This window comes from Battus philenor, unplaced genomic scaffold, assembly GCF_028537555.1.
Source record: "Battus philenor isolate CCGP_79_NKW_IND1 unplaced genomic scaffold, ilBatPhil1.0.hap1 SCAF_11, whole genome shotgun sequence".
NCBI classification, from domain to species: Eukaryota; Metazoa; Arthropoda; class Insecta; order Lepidoptera; family Papilionidae; genus Battus; species Battus philenor.
In genome coordinates, this window is record NW_027181673.1 from 6260321 (window position 1) to 6287092 (window position 26772).

The following is a 26772-nucleotide window of genomic DNA, read 5'->3' on the forward strand; positions in this document are numbered from 1 at the left end:
CACAACATTGTTAGTCATCGTCCCAGCGTAGTTTTTTTTTGTTTATTCTTTTCTATCAAGGAAACGGAAGACCTACAATTAGTCATTGTAGTTGTGTCAAGTAGCATTGGACGTCCTATGGCTGAAATGATGATGATGGTTGCAAATTTAAACCACACTGGTAATTATATTTTTTTCCATAAATACCCACTGAAAAGGATTAAGAGATTTTTTAAAAAAAGTATGAAAGGTAACTACTTTCAGCTTATGGCGTAGAAAATAGAGGTTTATTTTTACACATTTATGTATAGTCATGCTAGTAAAAATGTCGAATATTGTATTGAAATATTTCACATATACAGCTTCGGTGATTTTATGTTTACAGTACCATATAAAACGTCCAAATGCAGTGAAATGCTCGGCGAATAGTTTCCCCTGCAACAGTAGCACTGCCCTGTGCATCCCTAACTCGTGGGTGTGTGACGGCGAGTCTGACTGCCCGGGGGGCGAGGACGAAAAGGACGATAAATGTAAAAACTCTACATGTGCGCCGTACATGTTCCAGTGTCCCAATGGAAAGTGTATCTATAAATCTTGGGTAAGATTGTTTATCGTATTTATTATATACACAAACATATAAACGCACGCAAACAACAAACGCATATTTTTTATTGTGTTAATTATTATTTTGTAATTTTAAAATATATTGAATTTATTGGTAGGTACACAGTTAAAGCTATTGACTGCTGTTTGCAACTAAAATCTATCTCACTTATGTATACTTAATAAATGTTATAAATAGATAATTATTAGTAAGTTAAAAACATTTAAATTTTCTGAACTCCTCCCCTCTTATTGTCAAACAAAGTGTATCTTTGTCCAATACCCCTTGGAAATATCACTTCACAAAAGCAAGTCTTCCCTTTTGAAAATAGTGGAAATCGTAAAAAAAATCGGATTCATCTATTAGGTTACACTTTTTATGTGTTAAACAATTTTTGATATAAGTATAAGTACCGTTATATCCTTAGTATTTAATTTAAATAACTAACCTGAACATGTACCAAGTACTAATTGACTGGTAAATGCATATAAATTTATATTTATACATACACAAGGTAATTGGTTACAGATATAACAGCTTAAGTTTTGAGGGGTGAATATATAGTTCATTTTCTGTTAATTAATGTATAGGTCGCCTTATTAAAAAATTAAGGGTTTCAGAAACGTTTGTATCTGCCAAGGTACTGTTAGTAGTTATTGACCTGTCGCATTCCAATAGAAAAATAAATTAGTGTAACATATTTCAGAGCTATTATTATACCCAGTAATGATATTTTCTATCATCCTGTATATAGTTGTAAAATTGAGATTTTTGCTGACAGCATATTCTAAGGTTTACCATAGTTAACTACCCATTTTTTATACTTCTACCATTTCTATATTATGGTTGTCTTTTTATTTATTATTATGATACTATTGCAAGCAGTCAATCGAAATAATCGGAGTAAAAGTTTTTGTTTAATTGTAATTTTCACTTATTCTGTGACCTCCGTGTCACGTTTCATTTTTTTTTATGGTCCCCGCTATTGGAGACCTCTCGTTCCCCTATCTCGTGTGGGACAGGGAATTTTTATTTCTAATAATTTATTCATATATTTTTTCATTATTATAATTCTCCTCTTTCATGTATCATATTATCTGTCGTACTGTTTCTCTTTCGTTCTACAATTTTCCCGTCACGTTTCATTACTACTTGATCACGCTCACCACCCTGAACACCGAAGGCTTTTAATCTAAATTTTGTTAACATTGTTTAGGTATGCGACGGCGAAAACGATTGCAACGAAGCGGATTCCGCGGATGAGAAAAATTGCACGTACATTGGCCACTCCAAGTTGCTGCCGCGACCCACAACGGAGAATCCGTTCAATTTCCCAACCAACAGCACGTGTTTAGACTGGATGATCAGGTGCGACAGCGGGAATTGTCTGCCGTACTGGTGGCGATGCGACGGGATCGACGACTGCGGCGATAACTCCGACGAAATCGCTTGCGGCACTCACTACGTCGAACCCAAACCTGTCAATCCACATGACACCGTCAGACAGAAATGTGGCAAGAATAAATTTACTTGTGCTCCAGGTATGGTATACGTTATTTTTTTTTCTTATACCATTTTGTTTTTGGATAGGATGACACCTATTTTCAATCGCCATATATATAGTGATCATCCTGAAAAATGTTTTATTCATTTTTTTCCGCAGGGACAGAAAGTAAACAATAATGAATATAAGTATGTAGTAATCTATAATTTTGAGATCATATCAGTTCACTCAAGTCGATCATTTACGTTTACCTAGTTTCTCTTCAATTTATCTTTTTTATACTCTCTCTCTTCTTTTAACATTTAGATGAACTGATATATTGTTTTTCTCTTACAATTTCTGTCCTTGTTTGATATTTTCCTGATACATTTTTGAGACCTACTTCTTAATATATTCCATGTACAAAGCGATTTACTATAGGACAAGTATATTTATTTATTATTGTTCACAAATGTTTATTTACGCTACTTGTGTTGGTTACGAACCCGATGCGACCAAAAACTAGAATACGATGAGGCTCTCCTATAATGGCATTCTCAACTTAAAGCTACAAGACTTTCATTACTGAGGTTTCATTGTGAGCTTTATAATGTGTTCCGCTGGACATGGCCTCACCCATAGATTTCCAATATGACCAGTTGAAATCGGCCTGCATTCAGTGTCTTTGGACTAATTTAGAAAGGTCGTCTGTTAGGATCTAATTCCTTTCCATAGGTAGTTGTATGACTGTGAGATTGCTAAGAAGGTCCAGAGTGATGGAGGATATGTATTTAAAAGTAATGCACTTTTACGATTTTTGCTTTGCTCGTACGTGTTCAGGTACGTGTATACCGCTGTCGTGGGTATGCGACTCACAGGAAGACTGCGCGGACGGCGCGGACGAGCGCGGCTGCGAGGTGCGCTCCACCAGCCCGGCGCCCACCTGCCGCGCCCACGAGACACCGTGCGGCGACGGCCGCGGCTGCGTGCTCACCTCGCGCCTCTGCGACGGCAAGCCCGACTGCGCTGACCGCAGTGACGAGGCGCACTGCACTAATGTAACTCATTTCTCCTGATACACTTTATCTTCCAGTTATCCGTTATCCTTCCGTTATTGGTTAATCTCTCATTATCCGCTATCCTCTCGTTATCTCTTACCTCCTTGTTATAACAAATATTATCCTCTCCCGTTATCCGTTCGTTATCGGTCATTCTCCAGTTATCCGTCATCTCCCTATTAAAGGAAGCGTACGTTATTACTCTGCGAATAATCGCAAGTTTGCAAGCTACGCGTTATGTTGTGTATGCTACATGGAACTAGTACCACCTGATATTGATACATGTTAGATGCGATATGATCTATTTTTGAATCATCATTATTATCAGTATGTCAGCTGACAGACGTCGACTGCGATGCATGACCCTCTCCTAAAAACCGCCACAATGACCGGGCTTGCTTTGGCCGCGATTTTGACTATGTCATCACCCAGAAGGGAGTTTACCAACGCTGCAAATACCGGCTAGTGTAAACTACTCAACTACATAAAATTTAACTCTGTCTTTCATATAAATTCTTTTCGCTTTATGTTTATTATCTTTTTAGTCTCTAATAACTCGCGCCCTAACACGCACCTCCATTTCACCAAAACTACTCTAAACAAAAACATTCTGTAAAAAGTCGAATTTCGATTTAGTGACATAGTTTACACTAAAATATAGTCTCATTGTTTCCTTGTTCGAAAATTTGCGTATAATATTTTCGTTTTTACTAAAACGTGGTTTCTCGATTCTCATCATGGATAAAGTTGATTTATTTCTAAGTGGTGAACTTGCTCCTGTAATATTGAATAATTCAAAATGTGTAAATCTACTTAGTGTTAATGGAAATAGGATTTCCGATGGTGTTTTATAGTCACATGTTAACAATTTTTAGTAAACGCAAATTATGATCCAATATCTATACTAACAATGGTTACGTACTATTTTTATTTGATTTAATTTTTACTTTTGTAATAAACTAAAAAAAATATAGTAAGAAACTAATTGATTTATAATTGCTTAAGGAAGGAATATAACAAAAAAAACAATGTAGTGAAATGATTCCGATGAATAATGTTGTTTATTCAAATATTTTTCAAAACCTTTAAATAAATATACAAATATATTTTTGGCAGGAGCACAAGCCATCAGTTGAATGTCCATCGCAGCAGTTCATGTGCGACGACGGTACGCAGTGCTTGTGGCAGGTGATGGTCTGCAACGGGCATCAGGACTGTTATGATGGCTCGGACGAGGCCAACTGCTCCAACTCTGGGGACACGGGCCGTAGTTATCAGGTGAATATGAATTAGAAAAATTACGACTCCAAATGTAGACTATTTTATACATATTTGACAACAGACAAATATTATTTTTCAAGGTGTTTTAACTATGTTAGCAATGGAAATAAACATACGATATCATGAAGAGCTTGAAGAAGATACACGTAATACACTCCTTACTAGGCGTATTAAAACAATAACGCTCTCTTCCCTTATACTAGTAAAATATCAGCTTTCTTATTATCAAAATGTATGAACGTTCCATGCATATAAGAATATTTTTCAGCTGATATAATCTTACGTCTTATACATTTCAATACAAAGAATTACATTTTGCCTGATACATACCTATTACTGTCATTGTATGGTATGTGGCAGTGGGCAGACTTCTTTATGTATTTAATAAAGAATTAAAAAGTTTATAATTATAAATATTTATTGCTATAAAATTTATAATTTATTTATAAATTATAACTTTCTAAAAAATTCATAGAACGTACAACGACGTAACAGAAAAACAACCATTTTAGAAGCAACAGCTAGATATAAATAGACATAAAACTTTTAATCATTGTTTCCATATTCCTAATACACCAATTATGTTTCAATCACGGAGTAATTTGAAAACATAAGAACAAGAGAAAGTTTAGAACTTGTTTAATATTTTTATAGTTTAATTTAATAAGTTTATAGTTGTTGCATTTTAATAAGTTGTGTATGGTACAAAGTGATTTGAGTTTTGAAAACCGGTTTTATTTATCAGTATCTCAGCATCGGTGTGGACCAGTCATCGATCAACTCGACCAGTTTTCTTATTTCGTGCTGGATGGCCCAGCAGAAGATGGTGCTTTACAGCTTTCTGCCTTCTATTGCTAAAGTCAGCGATGGCGTATGGCGCAATATGACCTGGACCACCGATAGCGTGTTTCGGTAATACTAAAATCTATTTGTTATATATACATCGACTTGTATACATAATTTTATATTGTTTCAACCGGAAATGATATATTTTTCCTGAAAAGCAGATGAGTATGCTAAATAAGTAATAATTGTAAGTATATTTGGTTCAATCATCTTAGGAGACCACCAAAGTCAATAATCGATATTAAAATCAATCATTAGGCGTGATACAGCGCTTTCGATAGGCACCATAGCTAGAAAGCTTGTAAAGCTTATCATACACCTTTTAACAATATTTACAGTAGAAGTATAAACTAAGTAAAGCTGAGAGAGGTTCCAAGATTTTTACTTTCAAAATTTAGCTGCTTCCCGTGGACCTCCAGCTCTTGTCACATTGTATTGACTATGAAAAATGCAAACTTTTACTTGTAATAGTTGCTTAGCTTCTTAAAACATTATCAACATATATTTATTGTAAGAGTCGTGCCACCAGTTTAGTTCTTACTATCGAAAGATAGTAGTATATATATTTTGTGGATACCAATGTTATGAATTGTGAGCCATGTTTTTTTCTCACACCATCGACCTCTGTCGAGTCTCCCATGGACCCCTGTGGATCCACCCGGATCGCTTAGGGAACCAATACTCTTATACGAACGATGAAACGAGTGACTGCGCAAAGAGATCACTTGAGAAGACCTTGGCTTGAATAGGCACTCGGTAAACTATATCAGTATTTTGTTCAAAAATAGATGTTAATGTAATACTTCTTTCAGGTTTACAGATCTAGAGCCCTACACTAATTATACGGTAACATTCTACATCAGAGACAGCAAGTCTAACAAAACGTATCCGTCTATGAAGTATGTTAATACTACTACTGGAGAAGGAGGTAAAGAATCATTTTAATTTTTAATCTGTTATAGATTACTATCTTTTTTTCAGTCATAGGACATACACTACTGTAAATAGTTCCTCCCATGTAGATCTCCAATAGGACTGGTAGGAAGCAGTATGTATCCAGCGTATTCACACGCCTTTATTGGTAGAGGTCGTTCACTGCGCTTGGTCAATGATGACTACTCCAGAACCTTAGATCTGTTCAGAAGCATCCGAAGGCTATGTGGCTTGCTCACTTCAACTTGCCTGTCGCTTGAGCTATGTCGGTTATATTTTTCGGTTGTCAACATTCTTGATTTGATCACTATGTATCGTTGAGCGACTGAGAAAATTATATATTGCCTTTGAGGCATACATAATAAATAATCAGATATTAGAAAATCAGTTTCATATTTACATAAAGCTGTGCTAAGAAATCACGAAGACAGCGTCAATGAGCTATTTGTGTAAAAATTTACTAAGAAATTTCTTAGTCTGTACTTGAGTAAAAGCCTAAGCCAATTCAACTTTAAGTAAATATGCGTCAATTTTTAATAAATATGTATAATCTTAGTTCCATCACCTCCACGCCGTATCACCGTGAGGCAAATGATTGGGAGCCGTGTCAACGTTGTGTGGGACCCACCATCGGACCCCAAAGGCATCATTCGCTATTACACGCTGCACTACGCGCCTCCTATCCCTCCAATTGAGAAGACTGTCTTCGTCTCAAACACCAAGGACCCTGTCTCCGTAACTGTCAACGGATACTTCAAACCAAACAATAATTATTCATTCTGGGTAAGTAAAATTATAGCTTGAAATAAATTTCTTTAATCAATTGATAGTTTGTATATATTCTCTTATTTAAGTAAGATAATAAATATGTTATTTATCATGTATATAATGCAGATAATGTTTTATATGTTTTGTATTATTTTTATTTTACATTTACGCACTTGCCTATTTGTTATCTCTGCACTCACATGTTGACTAGTAAATAATACCTGCATAATAAGACATTATGTCCGCCGTTGTACAAAATGTAAAAAGATTGAATAAATAAATAAATCAACGAGAGTAATTTTAAGGTTTATTCTTAAATTTAAATATATCCTATTTTTTAAGCCATTTGTTATCAATAGAGAGTCATTTTAAGAGTTTTTTTTATAGACCTTGAAACAATTTTTTTTTTCACAAAGATATTGTTATAATATCTGATTGTTGATTTGATATATTGAAACTATGTTTGGTAGTCATCTAAGATCTATCTTAATCTCACGACTTGGCAGGCGAGTTGGCAATCGCAGTGTGATGTTATGGTACGCTGATGACGTTGCTGCCCTTTCTCGGATTGATGACATAGTTGAAGTTGCGGGTAGTCGCTAGATGCGGACAGCACAAGACCGTTCATTGTGGCAATCTTTGGAGGAGGCCTAAGTCTTGCGGTCTAACGGCTGAAAAGAAAAAGAAGGCTTTAAAACTTCACAGAATTTCAGCCGCTACCAATATAATTTCCAAGAAGCCCCAATGGAATACCGCGTCCATGCTTACCAGAAGTTTGGAATGTATTAAATCCCAAAAAAGCTTTAACGGAAATATGAAAAAAAATCTGTCGAGCTGTTAGTGTTAGTAACAAATTAAGTGATTCATTCTTTTTATGGCAGGTAACAGCAACGAACAATGCCTTCATGTCCGAATCATCAGAGGTGATGTATCTGATGTTCGACGAGGCGGGCGACGTAGACGACCTGACCAACGTTGCCTTGTCCCGGCCCGACAACTCCACTGTTCTTCTGCAGTGGGACAAGATTCGGAGCGTCGAAGGCTATATAGTTCGAGTCCAACTGCCGCTCAACTACGCCAGGATCAAACCAATACAGACAAAGGCGAACAATGTTACACGTGAGTAAAAATACATTTAGTTGAATTCAATTACAACTATCTTTCCAAGTTTGTTAAAGGCCATGAACAGAGATCGTATATTTAGATTCATATTTATCATAATTCCGCTAAAAATTATAAAGGCAGCTTCATGTTGGTCCTATTAGATAAGTTAATACAATATCTGTACTAAACTTCCTTCTCCATTGAGTAATGACAATTTTTTGGATATTGAAAAAAATCAGAAATTGTAACTGTGAACAAAAGAAGACATGTAAAGGCATCCTTACTTTTTTATCATTGTACACGCCCATAACAATCATCTGAGGAGTCACAGAATAAAAAATGAAAATCACACTTTTTGTAAAAAAAAAGATAGTAATGGCATTCAAAAGAATACCATAAAATGATGTCGCCTGTTAGGCTGGTGTGGTTCAAAAAGCATATTCTTGTAGTAAATAGCCTCTGACGTTGAAATTTTGGCGCTTTTGATATTTCATAGTTTAAAAATGTTAATAAACACAGTAGGTACAAAACACGATAAGACGTTTCATTCGTTTCTGGTATACCGTAGTGAAAACATGGTATTTTCAACAAGTTTGCTACAAATTATCATATTTTCTTCAGATCTGATACAACATGATGTCACCATTTTTTATATATAGTATTTGTGATCATTTAGATCTACATACATATATCGAAACTTATGATACGAACTTATGCATTATTATTTCTGTTCTAAATTCAAAATATCTATTGTTCAATTATTGTTAACATTATGTAAAGGTCGGTGTAGTTAGTCCTTGAAGCTACCGGCTCGGAATGTCGATCTGCTAAGAAGGGCCGGTCAGAAACTGAACATCTGCTTTCTAGTTTTAATATATATGTAACGAGTTAATAAACCAAGTTCCACATAATTCCGCCGACAAAAACTTTTGTAAACTTTTTTTAAAACTATGAATAATTTAAATTTTATACAGATTCCTCCAAATCCTAATTTTGGTTAAATCAATGAAATGATTTTTTTTTAAATATTTACAGTTAAGAACCTCCCATCGGGCGTGAAAGTATTTATCCACGTAATGGCGTACAAAGGTTCGTTGATCGGTGAGCCTGTTACCCAAACGCTCGTGACGGACGGCGAGCCTGATGAAGTTTTGAACCTCACTGCGATACTGATGAAGGAAAAACGCACTTCCGTCCAGTTGTTATGGTCACCACCTCTTGCCGAACGTTATAAGGGCAAGGAAGTTGAATATGAAGTGATCTATACTGATGCAGCGCATTGGAGAATTCCTGGTGAATTGGAAGGTGATCATGGTATGTAGAAATAATTTAATATTTAGGAATTGTGGATATATATTAGGGGGACCGGAAAGTAATGTCGCTTTCTTAAGTTAAATTCACACTACATTTTTATTTCCAATCAACAATATATTCACCTTCGTTATCAACACCCTTTTGCCATCTAGTATAAAATTTTCAATGCCGGAGCGGTAAAAGTCAATCGGTTTTTCTGTAAAATATGTCGACAGAAACGTTACTTTCCGGATCCCCTAATATTTGGTACGTGTCAAGAAATACTTTTACGTTCATAAGTTTTGATGCTTTCAATGTATATAAGAGCTCGAACAGCTTCGTTCTATATTTTAGTGGGAGGAATAATTTTTCAATTAGCGATCTGAGTCAATACCGCTGAGATCATATATCTATCTCTATCATCTATCTACCTGCATTGTGTCCTTTGACTTACCTATACGGGGTAAAGCTATAGATATTGGTAAAATTTTCGTGCAAACTATAATATGAGACCTAGACTGGACGAAAAGTTTAAAGAAGGAAATTATTTTATATTACATAGTTGATACATTCGAGAATCTGGTCTTTTTGCGATTTTTACTTAATTTACTTAAAGATCATGGGCAAAAGTGTGATTATTTATTATTTAAATCAGGTGCCTTTAAGTTGAAGTAAGTTTTAAAATCCGCCAGCTTTATTAATATGTGGAGGATATTAAATGAAGTTATTGATTAGAGTAGCATACCATGCAATAATAACGGAAAGTTCTAAAAATAATGTTAGATTTTTTATAACAAAAAAATGTTTATTCTATGGTCATATGATACAGTAGTTTTATAAATTAAATTTTGTTGCACGATACACAGAGAAACGAATTAAAACGAAAAATACAAGCATGTTGATTGAGGGTTTACATGCTTGCGAGACTTACGTGTTCACCGTCAGCATTTCGGGTGGACCGCTTGCCAAGTACCAAGAGATCGTCACCAGAGAGAATCCCAAGTAAGTCACCGATGAAAGAAATTAATTATACCGGACATTTTCTATTTAAATTTTATATACATTTACTCGAGTAGGAATTTACACGAACTTTTGATTCGTCAATTATTCTTATCATTACGATTCACTCACAACTTGCACGTTTTACGTTATTGCAAAAAACCATTTTCATGTTAAGGAAGGTAGTGATAAAATGTTAGTGAAAATGTTTGAAGTACATAAAAAATGCTATTGAAAAATCACCTCTCGTCGATCTAAAAATTCTTTTTCGGTCATGTTTTCTGTAATATAAAATTTGTAAGTTATAAAATATATATTTTCAGGGCACCTATTAAGGATCTAGACTACGTATATGACGAGAAAAAATCTGAACTGAAGATCTTTTGGCATGTGAATTGTAATGCTCTCACCGAACCTGTATCTTACAGGGTAAGTAGATTTCTGTTTTTATTTAATAAACTTTTTAGTCTATTGGATGGTGACCAATTAGATGTGCTAAATCGCTGTCAGCATTTGAAAAAGTGGTAAAAGAGCACTTCCTTCGCCTCTAAAATAGAATATTGTGTGGCATCTCTTAATTATTCGTATTTATTTAGTATCTTTCCCACGTAAATATTTATATATATATATATATATATATATATATAATGTGTGTGTGTGTGTGTGTATATGTATATGTAAGTATTCTTTTATGTGTGTATAGTAATGTATATATTTGTATGTACCTACACCCTAAACTGCCCTCTCTTTCATTTCTTTCATCTCCATCTAAAGGTTGTCTGGTAGAGATCGCCTCGAGCGATAGCACTACGTGTTGTACCATGTGAATTGTTTTTTTTTTCGTCTATTTAATGTCTATGGTGTACAAAAATTGTTAATAAAAATAATAACAATATTAAAATTGGTCAGAGAAAACATGTCTCCTTGTGAATACTGTGTAAGAGCTTTTAAACTAATTTTTTCATTTTTGTTATAGTTGGAACTAACGGAGGAGACTCGTAACAAAGTAAGCCGTTACGGATTGAACGCTACAACAAACTCATCCCTCGAGCATGTGATAGAGAAAGTGCCCGTCGGCGGCCGGTTCAACGTCTGCGTTTACGTAAGTAGCCAACTAACTGTGAAGAGTTTATGGTAATACAAGGTTTTTTAACCACGAAACTGTAATAATTAAAGATTTGTCCATACATATCAAAAGAAATATGACTGACTGGCATTTAATTCGAAAATGACGCTAAGACATGGTAAGAAAAGGACCAAAATATAGCTATTTCCGCTATGCAGCAGTAGTCGTGCAATAAAGTGCACAGCCCGCTGATAAATGCGCATGCGGCAAACTATGCGAAATGTACAACTACCACCGTTAAATCAATCAACACGTGTTTCATCCCTCCACGGGGCATCCTCAGGAGTAATGTTACACTGATTAGTGTCAAACACAGAGTCAAACAACCGACTACTGCTGCATGGCGAAAGTAGCTATATATTGGTCCTTTTCTTACTTAGGATGGACTTCCGCAAAATACCGCCAGAATCCGTTAGGTACTAATACATTGTTCAAAAAACATTTTTAATGAATTTTATTCTATGTACTTCCACCGATGATATTTACATTAAACAGAAAATATAATATATGATAAAATGTTTATAAATGTTGGGTATGTATCGATATTACATATACAATTATTAACTGTGCACGCATTCATTCTTTTATTAATGCATTAAATTTTATAATCAAATATAAAAAGTATAATTGAGTCGTAATTTTTTCGCAAAGTAAATCATTATTTACAAAATGTCAGAATCTTCCTTATACCTGTTGATCACTTGTTTCTATAGTTTCCCTTTTTTTTAAGATTTACGTACGTACGTACATACTGTTTTGATTATATGGTGAATCGTTTTAACGAAGTGCGCATCTTTTAAAATCAATGGTTATTTGTGCATTTTAATATATAGGATGTAGGATCGTGTGTGACGTTATTATTTATTTATAATAATTGTATAATTATATTTTCAATAAGTATAGTTTGTGGTATACTCGAAAATTAAATAACAGGTTAGCCAAAGGAAATTACAAAAAAAAGGAGGTTGAAGGTTATCTGTTTTTCAGTGTTTTTAATCAGTTCTTAAATATTTCTAGGCGCATGTTGATGGTGCTTCTAAGCGATGCATAGACGTGAGGACGGGAGAGTTGCCAGCACCGCGCGGGCTGGTGGCTTGGCTTGCACCAAACGGACATCTCGTGCTCAACTGGCAACACCCTGATGGACCTGAGGCGCCCAAGTACAAACTTTTTTTAAATATTTATTTTTACCTGATTCATGCCATCTCGTCACCACTTTATTGACCTCCGCTATTTGGAGCCCATCGTACTTCCCCTGTCCTGAGTTGACAGCAATAACAGTTAACTTAATAATTTATTGACTTCAATTTTATTATTTCCATACTCTCCTTTCTTCCATCTTAATGCCATACATTTCCACTTTTATTTGTCACAAATAATTACATTCGATTTCATTCTTTGTATTCCTTTCATACCTCGGTTCACTTACGTCGCCACTCAACGAATAACTATAATTAGTAGATTTAGCTTGTTTGATTCATTTTATTTCTTTGCTTTGTTAAAGATTTTATCTGTTTTAAATTGTGTTTATTTACATCTTACTTTTATTTTTCTTAACACGTATATTACATGTTTTATAATGTATCGCAATTCGTGCCTGTATATTTATGTTATACTAAGCCTATTTCAGATACAACAGTTTAAAAAAGTAATTTTCCTTGTTGCGTAATCGTGTTATTTCTTCTAGGAAATCATCTATACTCATTTATTCACGGTGTTACCCACATAGGTTAAAATAAAGTGACCGCTTGTGTAGGTATAAAAGAAGATTTATGTCAGAGAAATGAATTTCTGCCAATTGATTGGAATTAGAATCAGTTTGAACTTATAATGATGTTCTTCCAGGGTTTTAAATGCGCCTTGATTTCACAGCATGTTTCGATAATTGGAATTACAGTGAAAATTATATTTTTCAGGCATAAATATCAAATTATAGTATCGGATAAAGAAATTCCAGAAGATTTACTTCATCCGACCGAAAATATGATGGTGGAAGAGGCGGAGAGGTCACCATTGTTGATGACTGTACCGACCGGAACGTCTGGTCCGCTGTACGTGAGTGTACGCGCGATAACGCCTGACGGGTATTACAGCGATCTCAGTGAAGTCAACACTTTGACTATGGAAGGTATGTGTACTTTGTTTATTACTCTCATCGCTCTTATTATAATCATACTTTTTAAATGGCGTAGGCCTTACCTTAGATTTCCAATAAGACCTGATGAATGACTTTAAAAAGGTCGTCTGTCTCTATATACCCCAGCGATAAGAATAACCAAGGTTACCGACCTTGGTAGAAGAATTGGTCATTTGAAGTGACATTGGCCGTTGGAGCCGGAAGGTTCTCGACTGGCGATTACTAGGTCGTAGACTTGGGTAGGCGCCCACTAAGTGGACGGATGATATGGTCAATGTTGTGGGAAGTAACTAGATGCGGACAGTGCAAGACCGGTCATCATAGCGAATTTTGCAGGAGGGCCTATTGCTTTGCAGTGGTTGTGTTTTGGCTACATGATGATGATTTAAACAATTTTTTTCTATGTTTTCAGGAATGGAAGTGGAGACGAAGAGTTCGAGCGCGTTATGGTGGGGTTGCGGCGCAGTGGTGGTGGCAGCGGCAGCGCTGGGCGCTGGGCTGGTGCACTCGGCGCTGCGCCACCGCCGCCTCGCGCGCTCGTTCCTACGTCTCGCTGCGCATACGCCGCGCTACGACAGCCGCCGCGGCCAGGCCACCATCGAGCATGGTATGTCTCGCACACTATATATATATATATATACATACACACCATTGTTACATGCACATGTTTGCTCCTTGCACTTGATTGTTACACAAATTGAACACCTAAATGTTCACAAACATATGATCAAAAGTTTTTTTTTACCCCGGGGCTCAAACGGGTCTGGTAATGGTGATTAAATTTAAGTGAATAAATATGAAACCATTTATATAACATGTTTTATTTAGTTTTTTTTTAATAAATTCGTCCAATTAACAAGTTCCATATGATTGCAGACGACGACGACGTGCCTCCAATTCAAGGTTTCTCCGACGACGAGCCACTGGTTATCGCGTAAATCTGCAACGTTGTGATGTAACGAAATCTTGTCATATATTTTAGTATTTTTTTATTTATTTATGTTAAATTCCTTTGTAGAAAACTCGATAAAAAATATTAGTTAAATTTCATTGTAAAAATGTTAAAAACATATTGTAACGTTCTCGTATTTCATTATGGTTGTAGTTTAAAAGTTGACATTTGTTACATTTTAGATTAAACTATGTGTGCGAGGTTAAATGCCAAGTAATTATTGTATTTTATTCGTTGATAACTATTAAAACCAGCTATTATGTATAATTTGATTTTATATATTCTTTCTTATTCATTATGTCTGATTCCATGTTGTACATTAAAACGTTTATTCTGTACTAATGATATTTCAAAGTATTATTGTCACTATTGACAGAGCATTTGTGACAACGAAATAATTAAAACTTTTCTTTTAGTTAATGTTATCAAATGTGAAGTGACATAAATGGGCTGTAAAGTAAGACTTGTTAATTTTGTATTATGTGAAGACATAAGTAGTTTAATGTTTTGTTCTAATTAAAATTATAATATTGTCTATGTGACCAGCAACCCAGTTCGACACCAAAGATCTTTTTGTACATTACAATAAGTACAATCTTAATTAATGTATGCTATATGTATAGTGTTGAACTAATTATAGAATTAATTGCCCCTTAGATCTCGACATTCCCGTTTTAGGAATTTTGTTTTTGTAATTTAGTTCCTAAATATGTAGTGCAGCGTTTCTTATGTTATATTCTAGCAAATTGTATGTTTAAGTGAATGCCGTAAATCGGTTTAGTATTAAAATTTTTATTGATATTTTATTTATGCTAAAAATAAACATCGTATATTTAGATTGTAACGAGGCTGGCCACAGGTTTAAACAGATAATTATTATAAAAGAATTAAATACATTATGAATAAAGTTTATTATTGTTTTATTTTATATATTATAGTAAGTAAAAAAATGTGTCAGTTTCTCGAAGTGGATAACAAATATAAACAAGCCTATAATAGTGGCTGAATGCTGGAATAAGTATAATTGAGGGTTAGTTGAGAAAGTCTAACATGTAATAGAAAGTAACCACATCTTATGCTTTATTTAGTACTAGCTACGAATAGTTATGTAGTTAATTACAGCTATTAAAGCTTTCTCATTTCACTGCAAAAAAAGCTTAAAACTTATACCTATTTCCAATCATCATTATTTACCATTATTTTTTTATAAGGTTCTATCTAAAATCTGGGGAAAGGCTATGTCTAACGTCCAATGGCCGAAATGATAATGATGAATGCGACTATTGCAAACTATGCAGGAACAATTAGTAAACAACAATTAATTTAACAATTGAAACTATTAAATAATGTGTGCTGTAAATTAATTGAAAACAAATCAGATAAATCACCCAGTAGTTACCCATATAATTGTAAAAGAAAACAAACTTTTACAGTATACAGATTGGCTAGGGAAGGAAGCGCGATATAATCAATGGAACGTATTGCGAATTTAGCGTTTCATTGACCTTAGATATCGACTTAGTGTTTTAAAAGATAGAAGCAACTTCACAGTTATGTGTCCAACTAAACATCAGTGAGAAGTTGCGATTCAGAATAATTTAATATTAAGATTTCATAGTTAATAAAAGAGTAATGGCCTGCATTTCTCATTACTACATTACTTCATAATAGTTTTGAAGAAAAAGTAAGAATTTTGTCTGAAATTATTGTTTGTGACGATATATACATATGTACATCGTAAAACCGAAATAAAGATGTTTTAATAATAATTGAAATTAATGTGAGCAGCAATACAAACGACTAGTTTTTGTGGTGAATTATATAAAAAATACTGTAAATTTTTGTCCTTAATATAAAAAAGCTTTTATATGAACAAAGAAAACATCATGGAGTATATTATATAAGGTCATTGAACCCCAGGGAAAACCAAAAAAAGGGAAAACTTTGGGGGCTTTAATGTGTGGATTTGTTACACATATCTTTTTTAAGTAAACAAATGCTATATGTCTATCGACACATAGTGTCATCTATGTCAAGTAGATGACAATAAGTGTAAATTTTGGAAATTTAAATAAATAGATAAAAATATCAAAATAATGTTTGCAATAAATTTCTGCAATTAGACACTTATTGGTGAATACCTTCAATGGTGACGTTATTGGATCCTTAAGGTGGCCATGGCACGTGTTACCCACTCTTGCGGCTGCATCAGTACGACGACGTTGTTGCGCCAAACTGCAATTCCAGCAACAGAGAATACGCCGTCCATCTTGCACAACAAAGGACCCCCTGGACCGGTCTACGAAATTGAACACGTATTATTACAAACTATGAGACTTAAATAAATAGATAAACAATAATACATATATAATAATTATTATAATTATAATTAATTAAACCCGGGGACACCCGCTAAAACTCTTGCGTGAGAGATTACTTTATTTTACCGGCTTGCGAACTTCCAGGCTGTTAGGTTGTTACTGGGCGCACTAAGAGATAGCATTTCGATATAAAGGGCAGAGAAACGTAACGTGATCACTTATTTGAAGCTCTAAACAATTGTCATCATCATTTCAGTTATGGGAAGTCTACTGCTGAACTTACATCCTGCCTATTCTAAAGATTCCTAATAGAAGCGATGACAACGGCCTGTATCCAATGTATGCACAGTCGTCTGTCGATTTTAACCAGGTCATAGGTCCATTTTAATGCTGGCTGTACTACGTTGTGCTTGCTGCTCCGTGGTCTTCATTCCAGAACCATAATGACCCTTCGGCCATCTATTTTGCGCTGTATGTGATCTGCATACTGCATCATCTCTCGTTTGCCCCCATCAATTTCTTACTCACTCATCAATTTGCCAATCCACTGAGCTATGTCGGCTACTTTCATTCGTCAATGGATTTCCTCATTTCATCCCGTAAAGAAATAGAAGAACATAATCTTCTCCATGGCTCGTACATTTGTGCAAGTACATGATGTGGATATATCTTAGGTTAATTATATTATGAAAAAAAATGACTAGATATTAATAAAATAAACAAATACAAATTAAGAATTGTGTAATGTTACTATAAAAAAATACTTAAAAGCTATACTTACAACAGTTGTTTTGGAATTAACGGACGCACAAAATGTGTCGATTGGTAGTATAAATTGGTCATTTGTTGAAATTCGTTCATCGCAACTGTCCGGTAACAAAATGGATGCTTTTTGCCAACGTGGACGTTGTCTTATATCTGTGAATAGTTGCAGAAAAAAATGGCTAAAGTTTACAATTCAATCGAATATCGAAGCAAACTTTATGTAAATAAAAGAAAATAGTATTCAATTTTAATATTCGTATTGAATTTCATACCTTGGTCATACCCGCCCCATCCCACAAATATGCACTCTTCATCAATATTTAGTTCATAAGCGACGCATGCAGGTTGTACGTGAGAATCCAGTCTCATTGGTCGTCTCCAGTGCTGAATATTAAAAATAAATTACCATCGAATCGTATTTAATTTTATTTATTTATCTCGTCTACAAAACAATCATTTTATATTTAACATGCTACATTGAGATCATGGAAAATTTTACAATTTGTTAAAAATGAGTCTGTCTGAATTAGTCATCTAGTGAAAGTTTGTTTGTTACTGTCGAGTGCACATAATAATATATATACAATAACAACATATGTAGCTGGCGAAAGTAAACAAGGGCTACCAAGGTAGATGTAATGTGTTCAAAAAAGTTGATAGTGTAGGGGTAACATTGCGTCATTGTCAGCGGCGCATCGAAAAAGGGGAATTCCACAAAAATGAAATTGTTCATTTACGTCCGTATAAATACGGGCATATGAATTAATATACACACTTCTACTTCGTGTTGTTACTATCTCAAGACCTACCTACCCTAGAAAAAATCCCCTAATAGTAATAGCACACTTAATGTTAATAAACAAATATCTTTGGTAGACATGTTTGATTTGCTTACTAACTTTAATTAAATTATTTTATTTTCTTAGATAATTTACATATTATTTGAGGAGTACGATATGTACCCTAAAAAGTAAGTTGAATGGCTGTCATGCGAAATCATCATTTCAGCTATAGATCTTCCACCGCTGATAGATTTCTAATAGGACTGATTCTTTCTTTTACGGAATGCTTGTATTGACATAATTAAATAGCTATACCTCATCTGGCAATAAATACTCTTCTACTTAAGAGTACACAAAGTATTACTTTGAATTTGGAATCCCTTTTTTTTCTTATTTTTGCGCCAGTGTATTGAAAAATATTTTGTGATAATAAAATGGCGTAGGGTGACAAAGAGAACAAATCACTGTGATTTCATTACACGAGGTAGGTACGATGCCAAATACAACTTATAAAACATTCTATATACGTTTAGTATAAGTCAAATGTTTGTATACCCGGCTATTGATAAGTACAACGACATCACTTCTGTTTATGACAGAAAACGATCTGACCGTCCGCACAGTGTTCGTACCAAAAAGACGATAAGAGTAGTAACGGAGAGAATTCGAACAAATGCAATTCAAGAGCAAAAGATTTTATCACGGGAGATGAAGATAGCACCTAGAACCTAATTGAGCAATATTTTAACCAACAAAATAACCGTATTTATGCTGAAAGCTCTAAAGAATTAGTCATCTGAGGACATAGTGGGCATTATCCCACTTTAGTGATTGTTTGGCAGGGTGTTAGTTATAATATAAAGGAGTGACAGAGCCATATTTTTGTAAATAAGGTATCAAAACATCGGTACAAGTGTATTAAAATACCATTCTTTAAAAGGTCCTTTAACAAAATTATGTGCAATAACCAAGAACAGTCCTTTCAGTAAGACTCGGCGCCGGGTCATAGAGCTCGATCCACCTATTCTTGGATACAAATGAATATTCTGGACTTATTTAGAGCTGAAGACAGGTTATCTAGTCCTGATTTTAATCCACTGGATTATGATCTAGAGTTAAGTTTACTCTAAACACCATTGTAATTTGAAGTCCCTAAGACAATCCATACGATTCGCAGTGGAGAATTTTGCGATTCAAAGAGTGCTTGCTGCTATTGATAACAGGCCTCAATGTTTAATGTTTGTCTGTCAACCAATGGAGACCATTTCGAATAAGCTTTATATATTGTTGATGATTTTATATTAATGTATTACACTAATATATTGTAATAGTAATAAATGTTACGTAGAACAAAAAATGCTGTTTTCCGTTGTAATAATAATTATGGCAAGACTAAGTATTACCTATATAACTGCGGGGGCAGTTAATATTGACAGTCACGCGATGGATGATTGAAACATTGTTACTCAAATTACGTCAATATACACTATACACAAAATAAATTTGAAGATATAAATTATGTAAAAGATTCTCACCAGTAAGGCTATGTTATAAGCGAGTTTTCCCGGTAAATATTGTTGATGTGCATGGACTGTGGCTATGCGATACTGTAAATATGATCTTTTTTCCCTAAGATCCCACAATCCAGCAATTACAGTAATTTCGCCCGGGGACATCCTGAAAATAAACAACAATATGTAAGTTTACCATGTGATTAAACATGATAAATGAAGCTATATATGATAGCTATATTATTATGACAATTCCATCAAAATGTAATAACAATTAAGTCTATATGCTATATAAAGGTGAACCATCACTGTATCTTAAGTTTAAGTGCTACCGAAACCGCTGTACCGAGTCTTGGGAAAGAGCGGCGACATGGGGGTCGAGAAAATGAGAGCATGAGCATGAGCGTTGACTACCAACTGATGAAACAGAACAGCCGATACTTTCCCTTTATATATTACAGCTACTGCCCACCATTAGACCCTTAAAATTAAAAAAAAAATGAAGCCTTCTTAAGTAAGGTCTTCAGAAAGTACGGAGCTTCTGTAATTGATTTATGATCTAATTATCAAAGTGTGTTTTAAATGTCCCCTTTTTCTTAGCTATGAGTAATACTTCGCCTTCTTACTAAGCCACTATCAGTTTCTTTATTCATTACAAAATATTTGATTGCTTTGTCTTTCTTAGAACCTACGAGCCAGCAAATCGTTATTGGTTTACAACGACAGAAATCTTTTCTTTGGATGGTGTAACTTATACCATCTTTTAAATTTTATATTTAAGTCATTATCAACATCATAGTAAGTCGTCGTCGGGTACAAGATTCTTTTTGTAGTGATCTCTTATTATTTTGACAGATATTGCATAGTCATCCACAATGTAGAAGGTAGTGTGGTGGTAGAAAGGAAGTTTTGGTGTAAACTTCATTTTCAGTTATTCCCGTGAGACGGATTCTCGGCCCTGGTTTGTAATTTGATCCATCACCATTTATCATATTAATATGGGATGTTCTGAATAGATTGACATCACTATCTGTTTCTACTAGGGATTCGCAAGGTATGTCTTTGATGATAATATCCTTCTAGGGAGTGGAACAGCAACCGACGTCGTTCTCTTGAATCTTCAATGTTTTATTTGCTTCATTATGTATTATTGTATTATTACATTCGTTCGAGATATTTCCAAAATTGTTGCATCGGAAACACTTGATGCCCTTGGAGCAGTTAAGTGATTGATGATCACTATCTCAAATATAGCATCTTTCCTTATTTTATATCTTCTGTCCTTTACCCGTATTATATGTAGACGAGGGTTTGTGAACTTTTGCAATTTTAGCTGGAGTCTTTCTTTTAATTTATATAGATCTAGTTTCTTTTAAAATTCTTTAGCTCCATACATTATTGCTTTATTAAATTTTGTGAATGGTGAATCCTGTCTATCACATATACTATTATTGCATCATTTTCGAACGGTCCATTTGCGGCCAAATCCTTCATGCGGAGAAAATAAAATTGGTCGTTTTCCTCAGTCTTCTTCTTACGAGCAGCAAGTTTCTTATGCGTGATTGCACTGGAACTGAAGTGCTTTCTTCAACGTTGACCAATCCTTTATATCATTTCGTAAAGAGTTGCCTTACTGCATCAAAACGGCCATATCTTCGACTTCCTTAATCCAACTGTCGATACTGTATTCGTCATGTCCACTGAATGCAGTTATTGAATTTACTAAGTCATTGAATGAAATTCGTGGGGGTGGGTCACTAGTGTTCGAGTCTTTTGGCTACAGCATGGGGTTCACTTGTTTTGTCTTGTATTGTCCTTTCGCGGCGGCACCTTAAGTTGCAAGGTAAGTGCTTTTGGAATTTTATCATTATTCTTAGCCATAAAGAGTAGGTAAGTCTTCCGTTACTATTTTTTAGTTTGTAATAACAGGTAAGTCTTCTAGTCTTAGTAAAATGGCAATAATTCAACTTTCAAATAGTTTAGTCTTAAAACATTTTAATGTTTTGTAGACATTAAAATAGCATCTACCATCTGGCAACATTTAATTATTGCATTTGCTTCATTTTTCAATAACATATATGCGACGATGATATCTGACAGGAGTCGTCGGTAAAACAGTCTAATCTTCTTGACGTGTCTTCGTAGTGAGCGTGAAAGAGGTAGTGCGTACCATTGCGTAAGCGAGATGATGAATCTTCATAAATGGTCTTTGTTACAAGTGTGTCAAAGCTATCCGAGACAGAACACCACGCTTTATATGTTAAATATGAAAATAATTTTCTTTCTTACCCATAAGTGCAGTCTGCGGAAGTGACGGCGGCGCGGGGATGTATCAGAGTGGCGTAGCAAAGAATGTTTTGCTGTTTCTTGGTTAGAACAACTAATAACAGCCAAGGATGTGTTCCTTTTAATGATTCACCCAAAGCATTCTCTGTAATACATAATTTTTATTTTAAGGCAAAAATACATGATAATGTTAAATTAGATTTGATACAGAGCACAAGATGTAAGCGTGAGAAGCCGATACACCCTGCCAAAGTCGATTAAAAAAAAAATTAAAATTATACAAAACTGTGTGCAATTTATTATCCCCTTATTTAACATTTATCCCATCGGTTATATTTAGTTATACATTCGAGTTAATAAAAAATCCGTTACAGCCAAATGTCATCATCATCATGATGATTAGAGAACCTATCTCTACTCTTAAAGTTTTCTACTCTTGTGCAATATTAATATTTACTTGTTCTGTTACGTTGATTAATATATAATTACTTACCACAACTGTAGTTTTGAGTATCTTCCTGTGTTCTACCGCAGTCTGTGTACAGTTTCTTTGCAATCCCTGAGTAATCACTGTATTGATTATCAATGTTCGATTCAAACCGAGATTCTTCAACCATGTCTGCAAAGCTCTCTGTTGTCGAAGACCACCTCAAGTTACGCAATGGGCGATTTGTTTTCTTTTTTAAATTTAAAAGTTTAAATCCTTGTAGTACTTGAAAATCTGGATTTGAATGATATCTAACTGTTTCACTATCCGAATTTGGCATAATTTCTGAATTAGTAGGTAATTTTAGAAGTCTGCGTTCTGAATTTGAGGCAGTAGAGGAAACATCACCTGTTAACAAACATTTTTAGTTTTAAAAAGTAGGTTAAATAGTTATTATGATTATTTTATTACTACTTCAGTTAAAGAAAATAATTAATTTTTCACTCCAACAGACTACATAAATTTGGGTGTAATTCCAATATCGAATGTTTCGTTTTCGGTAAAGAAATAAGTATATCGGCGAAACCGCGTAGTAAAATTGAATAAGTGATATATATTTTGTTAACATTTGATCGTCAAAATGTTTTTATTGAGAGTAGACAAATATTTGTAAGTTTCATTGATGGGTTTAAATTACAATGGACTAAAGGCATCAAAATAAAATGGATCCCATCGCTCCTATGGGTCACGTGTTCAGATTTCTCAAGAAGCTGTCATCGTTCTTTTTTTTTTAAAAAAGCTGCTGAGGTTGTTTTTCCGTCAAATATTAATACATTAATTTGCTATCCAACCATTAATCTATTAAAAAATTCATTACCTAATCTAGGGTCTATAGTTGAATATCCAGATGGTTGGATTTCATCTACAACGCTATCCACATCTCCATATGTAAATCCCTTATTTGGGTAAATAAATGTCCAACTTGCAGGTCTGTGATCGGAATACAGTCCTACAAGGCTAGGTTTTGGCAATTCTGCCGTATAATAGTCGTTATAGATATAATCGTTATCATATTCTTGATTAAAGCTTCCAGTTTCATATTGATCCTGTGTATTTTGTTTTTTTAAATTTGAATTTTTTATATTCCAATAAGGATCTATATATTCTTCGTCGGGAGTTACAATTTTTTGTGATGTCGTTGCAGTAGGACCAGTACTGCTTGTCTGTGCTCCGTATTTTCTTTGCATTAGAATTTTCCTTTGTTTAAGAGCTGGACTGATATCTTTTTCATCGTTCGATCGTTTTAATCGGTTGTAATATAGAATACGATCGGGTAAATACACTTTTGAAGATTTATATTTTGTTATTGGAAGTATGCAACAAATGCGTTGTGAATTGGTTTTCAAGAAGTTAGATCTAAAAGTCAATGTTAAAAATTAAATGTTTAATTAAATATAATAACTAAAGCCTTATAACTAAAGTGAATATAAATTACTTACTCTACTTTCGGTACATAGGGAGAACCATTGCAACGATAACATTCCGTTTCTTTCATATAAGTACAAATATTTTCTGATAACGGTACCTCCTCTTCTGCCTCAAGTATTATTTTATGATTCAGCAGCACACTTTTGTTAACACTTTTATCTGTAGAATTTTGTATTGATACAAAATTTGAGATTTCGCTTTTATTGCTTAAACCTCTCTTCATGTTTTCTTCTTCATTAGAGTACACAAAATTAAAGATATCATCATTGTAATGTTTCATTTCTTTCTTAATTTTATTAACAAAATCTATGTTATTATTCTGTGTTATATTTATTTCCGAACTATTTCTTGTTTTAGAGGTTGCAAGAGTACTATGATCTCTTAAAGAAATAGTAGCTTCGATTTCTTTTGATTTTGTATCATTATCAACTGATTTATCCTCCTTAAGCGCTGCTTTAGTCTTAGCCTCGATATCAAACCTTCCGTCCAAATCCATTTTATCAAATTGAGACCTGGATGATTTCACGTTATTTAATTTCGGCAAGTTATCGTTCAACCTCCAAAATTCGCCATTTATTTGAGCTAGTGTCACTTTTAACGTAAAATAGTAAATGAATAGTTGTATAAGCATTTTGAACGTCGTGTTTTATGAGTGCCAACACGCATAATGCGCGCAATTCATATATTTACTGTTTCAAAAGCTGCAGGATATTGCAGCAAACCCAGTGAATGTTGCAATTATCGGGTAATTTTCAATGATTTTTTTCGCTGTTAGCCCATCTTTTATTCCACAACAATTACGCTGATTTGCGATCAGTACGCTTTATGTTTACAGCTACTTCGTGTGACGGCAATTTGCGGTCACTCACTGCACTGCTACGGTTTTGTACATTGTACAGTTTGTATATGAATATAAAATAAACTCGATATGGGAGTCATTTATCTAGTGGCAAGGGTTACAAATTTTTTATTTCATCTATGTCATTTATTTATGTTCATCTGCTAAATCACGGGAAAGTATCTCAATAAAAAAGGTACCGGTACGAAGGCGAAAGCGGGTCCATAGGCAAAAGGGACGTTGTTTTATTTTCATGTAAATGTTTTATTTATAAATGATAGACAGATATGTAAAGTTATAATAACTAATTATTTTTTGAATTTGATTTTGTAAAGGTAGCGGGGGTGTAAGTTCTCTTTTCTTTATTTGGCCCCCGTTATTAGAGATCTCTCGTACAACCCCTGTCTTAGGTACGCAGGGACAATATTTTCAAAAGATTTTTTACAGACTATTTTATTTTCGTCCTCATCTTTTGTCGTCCACAGTACCTTTCACACATCTTTCTTTTATACGCCACCTTTCCATACTTTATTTTCTTTTTTTAACATCCACTTCCTAACTTGGCTTTCGTCTCCAGACTACTACTTTTACATTTTTAAACCATATCGCTTTAGTTTAATCATTGCAATACCGGCCTAATTAAAGAGACTTATTACAATCTAATCTTTGGCAAGCAGTCAAAATTCTTTTATTTCTTTTAGGTGTATTTGAAAATTTAAACAAGACCTTTTTGAAGAGGCTCATAATGGAACTCGTAAGGGTGGTTAGATGCTGGATGTCTGTGGTCTTCTGGAACCGGTCCCATTGGAAATCAACAGGAGAAGGCTATATCGTAGTGGACATACTACCGCAGTAGTGATGATAATAATAGTTTAAAAATGTATCATAAAATAACTAAAAACTAAAGAGCATGAATATATTAGGCTAGGTTTGAAACCCGTACTGTGAAAACTGTACTGGTAGCAAATTAATCCCGAGAATATATATTTCCTAAATATTCGAACACCACAGTTATTGCAGCTTAAATATATAACGATGATCACTTTGTTAAACTTTTTAGTAATTTTTAGTGAAGTTAAAAAATCGAAATTTTTTGGCTAGCTGTACTGTGTAAATTGATTAAGTTATTACAAGAACTGTTACAGTGCGTAAGTTTTCTAATTTGCAAATTGTCATCGAACATGTTTAAGTTATTATCGTGATTTTATCTGTGGTACAATGATACTCGTACCAGTTTGTTAATAATGTAACAGAAACATTCACTGTGTTTTATTTAATTATAATTGTTACAATAATGTTACGAGTGGGTGTAGTCTTTCATTTTGTATTTTACAGAAGTTCCGGATAACAAAATTTAATCGTGCGGCTTAATTTTAATTAAATACTGCACAGCAGCCGTAATATTTAATGAATCAATTCATTTATTTATAGATCGACAGAAGGCCTCCGTTATTGGAGACCTCCCATAAACCCTTTCGCATTTTTGGGACTAGGACTTTTTTGCCCTTAATAATATTTTTTACATTTCTTTTTATTGTCATTCTCTTCTATCGAACTTCATATTATTATTCATTCATTTTCTGTCGTAGATCACAAAATCTTAAATTCATTTATTCTTAATTTCCTTCTTTGCTTCGCTTTTCATCCTCTGTTTAATTATCACATTACAGGGTTTTTATCACAGTTTATTACAATATTCATTATTGGAACGCTTTAATTTTTATTTATATCACTGATGTTACATATATATAAACAATGTTTTCTTTGGCATTTTATTTTATTATTTTATTT

The 26772-nt window shown here is 34.1% G+C and overlaps 2 protein-coding genes across 3 annotated transcripts in view; one reads left to right on the forward strand and one right to left on the reverse strand.

The window, feature by feature from the left end:
- RpS19a (Ribosomal protein S19a) overlaps positions 1–15459 on the forward strand; it is a 51210-nt gene extending 35751 nt beyond the window's left edge. The window contains exons 17-32 of one of the 2 annotated variants that reach the window (XM_068773212.1): positions 365–577; positions 1800–2124; positions 2907–3124; positions 4241–4402; positions 5151–5317; positions 6064–6179; positions 6741–6967; positions 7834–8071; positions 9092–9370; positions 10216–10351; positions 10672–10777; positions 11325–11450; positions 12492–12634; positions 13391–13602; positions 14024–14218; positions 14488–15450. In XM_068773212.1, the coding sequence (XP_068629313.1) occupies positions 365–577; positions 1800–2124; positions 2907–3124; positions 4241–4402; positions 5151–5317; positions 6064–6179; positions 6741–6967; positions 7834–8071; positions 9092–9370; positions 10216–10351; positions 10672–10777; positions 11325–11450; positions 12492–12634; positions 13391–13602; positions 14024–14218; positions 14488–14549 (2925 nt within the window). In that variant the 3' untranslated portion in view covers positions 14550–15450. Of the gene's footprint in view, positions 1–364; positions 578–1799; positions 2125–2906; positions 3125–4240; positions 4403–5150; positions 5318–6063; positions 6180–6740; positions 6968–7833; positions 8072–9091; positions 9371–10215; positions 10352–10671; positions 10778–11324; positions 11451–12491; positions 12635–13390; positions 13603–14023; positions 14219–14487 lie in introns of both variants that reach the window. The other variant, XM_068773195.1, reaches the window with a different exon arrangement.
- A 1259-nt stretch (positions 15460–16718) lies between these two features.
- Positions 16719–24774, reverse strand: LOC137932034 (uncharacterized). The gene is made up of 8 exons (XM_068775589.1): positions 24155–24774; positions 23533–24071; positions 22722–23063; positions 22232–22373; positions 19967–20108; positions 17922–18033; positions 17666–17802; positions 16719–16862 (listed from the first exon to the last, which is right to left on the reverse strand). The coding sequence occupies exons 1-8, from the start codon at positions 24772–24774 to the stop codon at positions 16719–16721; spliced, it is 2178 nt and encodes a 725-aa protein (XP_068631690.1).
- Positions 24775–26772: the final 1998 nt, after the last annotated feature.